Source organism: Camelus bactrianus, chromosome 2, assembly GCF_048773025.1.
Source record: "Camelus bactrianus isolate YW-2024 breed Bactrian camel chromosome 2, ASM4877302v1, whole genome shotgun sequence".
Classification (NCBI taxonomy): domain Eukaryota; kingdom Metazoa; phylum Chordata; class Mammalia; order Artiodactyla; family Camelidae; genus Camelus; species Camelus bactrianus.
Window position 1 is genome coordinate 70,412,104 of NC_133540.1, and position 6,161 is coordinate 70,418,264.

The 6,161-nt window shown below is 45.6% G+C and overlaps 1 protein-coding gene across 1 annotated transcript; it reads right to left on the bottom strand.

Moving 5' to 3' along the window:
- Window positions 1–2,932: 2,932 nt before the first annotated feature.
- Window positions 2,933–6,161, bottom strand: ATOH1 (atonal bHLH transcription factor 1). Its single transcript, XM_010953546.3, has one exon. The coding sequence runs from the start codon at window positions 5,332–5,334 to the stop codon at window positions 4,276–4,278; it is 1,059 nt and encodes a 352-aa protein (XP_010951848.2). The 5' UTR covers window positions 5,335–6,161; the 3' UTR covers window positions 2,933–4,275.

Consider the following 6,161-nt stretch of genomic DNA (forward strand, 5'->3'; position numbering starts at 1 on the left):
TAACTATCCTCCTCACAAAACTAACTAACTGCAAGCGATTCAGCTGCTAGAGGTAGTCTTTAACTCTCACTAGTACTTGCTGGTTTTTCCAGATTGCAGATGACGAGTCTAGACTGCAATTGCCAGATGGGTCTGCTACTTTTACTTTCCAGCTCTAACTGGGCTTTGGAACTGCCCAGAAGTTGATCACCTGTTTCTTGAACATTCAAATGAACAGAGAAGAGAAATAATTACAAGACACCCTTACATGAAAGACTACTTACTTGGTTAAGGTTTAAGTCTCTAAAATCAATAGAAAGGCCTAGTGAAAGCTTTGGCCCTGTGTTGGTTAAGATTCTTTTTCTTTTTTCTTTTTTTCTGGTCAAGCTGGGCCCCCAGTTAGCAAGGTCCCATGGAGAAGAGTTTAAACTTGCCTGTTGTCAAAAAGCCTCTTCCTTCAGCTTTCTGTGAAATCAAATAAGTTTCAAAAAGTGTGATGAGCCAAAACCCTCCACAAATAAAAGTGGTAGTGGGGTGGAAGACAGAATATAAGACGGAATATAAAGCAAGCTGCTTAAAGTATATAAAACTCTCAAAAGCACCAGCAGTGTCGCAAAAGACTAACCCGATTTATCTATCTTCATTACTTTAAGAAATGCTGCCTCTTTGTTTGTTTGGGTGATATTAAGCATGCTTAACTTGCACACATAGTTGATTCCTTTGCTAGTATCTTGGATACTTGGATCTGACTTTGGAAGGTAGAAGCTAATTGCTAATAATGGAGAGAAAGGAACCAGTCAGCATGGCAGGAGTGGTCTGGCATATGGGGAATGAGCGCTCAGAAATACTCAATATTCAAGTTTCCAAAATATTAATGAGATTATAGCAACCTGCAGCTATATGTTACAGCTTGTTAATGGAGTGTAAGAGAGCGAGCTGCCAAACGTTTGTTATGCAAACTCCATAGCAGAACCTTAACATGGAAATGTGATTGTACATCTCTTTCAAAGAAATGCCAGTGTTAAAAGAAATCAAATGAAGGAAAGAAAAAAGAGGTTAAGTCCTCATTTGAACTTTGAGTATTTAATTTACCGCAAAGTAATCTGTCTTTTTGTGCGTATCTTGATGGGTCAGAAGAAGTCATCCTCACTTTTCAATCAGTGTGATATAGAATTTTCAATCTGATATTCTGTATGGCTGTTTTTCTCTTGAGAAGAAATGTAAAGTGACTTCGTTAAATGAAGCTGGCATTTTCTTCAACTCATATGTAATGCCACTAACGTTCACAAGTATAAATACCTGACTATCATTGTGGTACGGGGGCGGCGGGGGACCTGAAATTTACATAGATGTAGCTCCTATTCAATTGATTTTCTTAGAGAAAAAAAAATGTGGGTACATTGACCTAGTGGATGTGAGTGAGTATGTTCTGGATATTGACATTTTCTGGCTGTGTAATTTGGGGGCAAGTCAGGGGCAGTAGTTTCCTCATTTATAAAAGATAGGAAGGAAGATGCTTCTGATGCCATTTCTGTTTTGAAAGTTCTAAGAGTCCAAGAAAAGAAATGTAATAACTTTGTAAGAGTCTTTTAACTCTGGCTAACAAAATGAGTATAAATAGTTTTGAGGAATGAAATATAGATTGTTTTCTTTGAGAAAAAAAAATCACAACTTTATTTTTCTTAGTCCTGTCCTTCCCTCACTCAGATTCATAACAGGTAAAAGAATTCTATGTCCTCTCTTCTCTCTCCAGCCACACATGCACGCAAGCAAACCAAGCCGAATAACTGTAAAAATACGTGTGCGCTCATCCTGCAAGGTAGCTCTATGTCCATGCCTGTTGAGTCTGCTTATTGTAAGCGAAATGGAAATGTGTTAGAAGCAATCGCTTGATTTATTCAGCAGCCCCGAAGATTCCTGATGTTTATCGTGAGCCTGGCAGACTCATTGGGTGCAAAAGGTTATCTAAGGGACAGGTGCATTGTTTCTGCCCCTGGAAAGCGTCGTGAGCCGCTGCTCACAACTCGCCGAGAGCCGGCGGAGGCTCGGACTTCCCTTGGTGGTCGGCTTCAGGTGAAAACCACGGAGCCCTAGGTGGTCAGTTAATAACTTGTTCCTCGGTTCCCCCCTCAAGACCAGAACTGCGCTCCCTCGAGCATTAGTCTCTCTGCAAACACAGTTTGCGGTGCACTCCGTTTTTCAAGGTGCTGGGGAGAGAAGAGGCTGCAGGAGCAATTAAACTAACCTTCTCTCACTTCCCTCCCTCCACCCCAACCCCGACCCGACCGCTCCCGTGTTCTTGCAATTTGTTATCCCAACGAAGATACAAAATATAAAGGATTTGGCTTAAAATCAACTTCTCAAATTCAGTAATGTTTATCCAGTGGAAACTCACCCAATCTTTAGCTTAATAAATAATTTTACTCTCACGTTTACCAAAAACACTATAAAAAGTCCACTTTCTGATCTCTCCTTACATGCACTATATTAGCTTTTTCAAAATCTATGATCTTAAGATCCAGAATATACTTTTCCTGTGGCCCCTGAGATGAGAGTGAGCACACTTAAATTTCTGTAACTGACTCAAAAATGTGAGGTACGTTTTCTACATAGGCATTAATTCAGAAGGACAATTCAAAAGCAAACATTATTTTTATTGGAAGAAAGCAGAATTGTTAGGAAAGAAAAAATTGAGTGTAGCCCAACAATTTCCTAGGACAACTGCAGGGTTCTATTTTCGAATCGATGAACCCCCATAGCACTTTCCCCTCAAGTTCTTTTCCATTGTTCTCTTCCTCCTCGTGCCTCCCCCTCCTCCCTCTACAAACAGGAGAGAAAGAGAGGGAGGGAGGGAGGACAGGAGAGAAAGTTGGTAGTGTGTATTTGAACTATGAGAAAACCTTTTGTCTTGGCTGAAGTTTTTATAAAGTGGAATAACTAATTCTGGCAACGTTCACTATAACCCACTAGATTCCAGGTGACCTGAAACCTCTTGCAGAGTTTGTTGGGGCTGGGAATAAAGACGAATGGAAAGATCCTGGAAAGATTCAAGAGGCAAAAAAAATCGTGCTGCAAACTTGGGATAAGTTTTATCTCACAATTTAATTACTGACCAGTGCTTTTCTATGTAGGATTTCTGGTACTACTTGAAGGCATAAAGTTTATAATAGAATTATCCTTCAAAACTCTTAGGTACCATAAATTTGCATTTACTAGAAGACAGTTCAAATCTCCAAGGTCATTTAAAACTGTTTTTAATGCTTATATTAGAATGGAATAAGTAAGTGACAAATAAAAGTTGTTCTCACGTTTATTTTTACCATTTGCAAAAGGAATACATAAAACAATGGCAGTTGGCTTTGCTAAATTAAAATAAAATGATTTTGAGTAGAAAACGTAAAAAAAAAAAACGAATCAAGATAAGTAGAAATGGTCGCAAACACTCAATAATAAATAAGTTTTCTAACATTAACAAAGCAAAATAAAATTGACCAAATGTTTTTGACACTACTAGATGTGGTTTTTTTATTTTAATTTTTAAACAAACATTTGCAAAGAGCTTAAGAATAATAAGTGGCCGTGTTTAAAAAACAAGAACAGAAACAAAACTGGTCTGCAGTTGGCAGTTGAGTTTGTCCCGGAGCTCAGCATTAGCGGCTGATAAAGTGCGTGCGCCAAGTTTCCTAAAAGACGCCAATGCTCTCGCGGTCCGCTATACATCCTGGGTATGTTTATACAATGTATAAACCTCAAAGTTCCTTGTTTTCTAACAATTCCATAGTCAAAAGTTATTCACTTTGGAAGCATTAACTTTGCGTTTCATAATGCATATTGGGAGACAACTTAGGAATACTAACTCTCCCACACGTTAGTGCGCGCAACACACAGGGATGGATGCCCAGGGCATAAAATAAATTAAACACAAACCAGCGACAGAGAAGAAGATGCGACGTTTTAGCAGCGTATTGGCAGCAGGGAACTAGAATAATGATGCTATGTAGGAGTACATATAATTATACCTCATCTATCTACAGGGGCAGCAGAAGGTGGGAGAAAAGAACTCAGCTTCAACAGCAAGCTTTCATCAAACAACATGGACGATAGGAAGTTTGGAATAGCTGCTGCTTTTGCAAACCATCAAATGTAGCTGCCATTTGAAGCCAAGTCGTTGCTAAACAACGACCATCGCTTAGCAAAAATTAAAAGGGTGCGGAGATCTTTAACCACGGGGCTTTCCGCACATTGGGAAAGGGCAATTTTGTTTCTGTCTCAGTTTTGCAGGTTTCTGTCACCTTCCTAACTTGCCTCATCCGAGTCACTGTAATGGGAATGAGGAGAAAACTCCCCGTCGCTTCTGTGGGACCGGGGCGAAGTTTTGCTACTTTCCTCCTGCACTGGCTGCAGGATGCCCCCAGGCAGCGAAGGCGACAGGTTCTTTTGCGCCATCATCGCCGTCAGGGCGCTGTCCTCGAAAGTCGAGAAGTGCAGAGCTTCTAGCTGCACCGAGTATCCTCCTGCGGAGGCCGGGGCCGAAAAGCGAGTCCGGCAGCTTCCGGGTGGGGTTGGCCGCTGGCCCCCTCCGGAGGCCGGCGACGTCCCAGCTGCAGTCGCGGTGCCCGCACCTGCTTCGTAGGGGGCTGCTGCGCGAAGGTGGTGGTGGTCACTCTTGCAAGATGCTGGCGGCGGCGGCGGTTGGTCCCCTCCGCTGGGGGTTTGAAGCAGCTCGGACAACGCGTTGATGTAGATCTGGGCCATCTGCAGGGTCTCGTACTTGGACAGCTTCTTGTCGTTGTTGAAGGACGGGATAACGTTGCGCAGCTGGTCGAAGGCGTGGTTCAGCCCGTGCATCCTGCGTCGCTCCCTGGCGTTGGCCGCTAGCCGCCTTTGCTTCTGCACCCCGTTCACCTGTTTGCTGGAAGGGGCGCGCTGGCGGCTGCAGCTCAGCTCGTCTACCACTACCCCGCCTTTCAGCTTGCACAGCTGTTCCCGCACTTTCACCGGCCCGGGGCTCTTGCTGCTGCAGCCGCCGCCGCTCCTTCTCACCAGTTCCCCTCGGCCGTCCGCCTCGTCCCGGGGCGCCGGGGCCTCGGAGGCACCCAGCTCTGGGGAGTGCAGCAAGTACTGGGCGGCGCGTGCCGTGCAGATGCCCTGCAAAGTGGGAGCCAGCCAGGCGCGTGGGTCGGTGCTGTCCAGGAGGGACAGCTCTGCTGGGTAGACGGGATGCTCCCTAGTCTGCAGGGTCGCAGGTGTCTGTGGTGGCGGCGGCTGCGGGAGGTGGTGCGGCTGGGGATGGCGATGGTGGTCCCCCAACTCCTTCACTTCAGCCCACTCTTCTGCATGTAGCAGGCGGGACATTGCACTGCAGAAGCTCGGAGGCGCAGGGTCAAAGTAGGAACTGGCGAACCCGCTCAACAAAAAACCCTTCTCGGGTCTTTACTGCAATGTCTTATTTTTTTTTTCCCCTCTTCGACCCTCCCCCACCACTCGCAGATCACACACCAGGTCGCGTGCAACGAAGCTTCTCCGGTTGCTCAAGGCGCTGCGCCCCTTTAAAAAGCGGCACGCGCCAGTGTGTCTCCCCCCGCTCTTCTCCCAGCCCCCTCCTCGCGCCGGTCGCGTGTCTGCTCAGCCAATGGCGGGGGCCGGCAGGCGCGTGCGAGCAGCCAATCAAAGAGTTTTTACACCCGGAGGAAAAAAGTTCCTGCTCTCGGAGGGCTCAAGGGCCTGCTCTAGGGTTTTTTTTTTTCTTCTCTTCTAAGTTTGTAAATTCATATGTTAATTGTGGGTTGTAATTTGACTCCGGTGTGTGTCACCCCGCCAGCGGCTGGGGTGCGTGACGGGATGCAGAGCAGCTACTCGGCTGGCGCCCCGTCGGAATAGGGTCAGACGTGTGCGACTGCGGGCGGGTGAGCGGCTCTAGGCGAGGCTGGACCCGCCTGGCGCGGGGAGGGCAGGCGCTGGGAGGAGAGAAGCCCGCCTGTCCTTTGCTGCGTCCAAACTAGGATCAAAGCTCCCACCGTTTGCGCTCACACATTTAAAATCTCTCATGTATATGGCATATGTATATGTATGCATGTGATACATGTATGTGTATATAAATCTTTCATAATATGTGTGTTCTTAGATATATAATTGCTAAAGGACGCCCACCATTTAAAATCAATGTTAGAATTAAAAAAAAA

What these genes read in the sequence shown, in the direction of transcription:
- ATOH1 (XM_010953546.3), bottom strand. Translation starts at nt 5,334, where the DNA reads ATGTCCCGCCTGCTACATGCAGAAGAGTGGGCTGAAGTGAAGGAGTTG.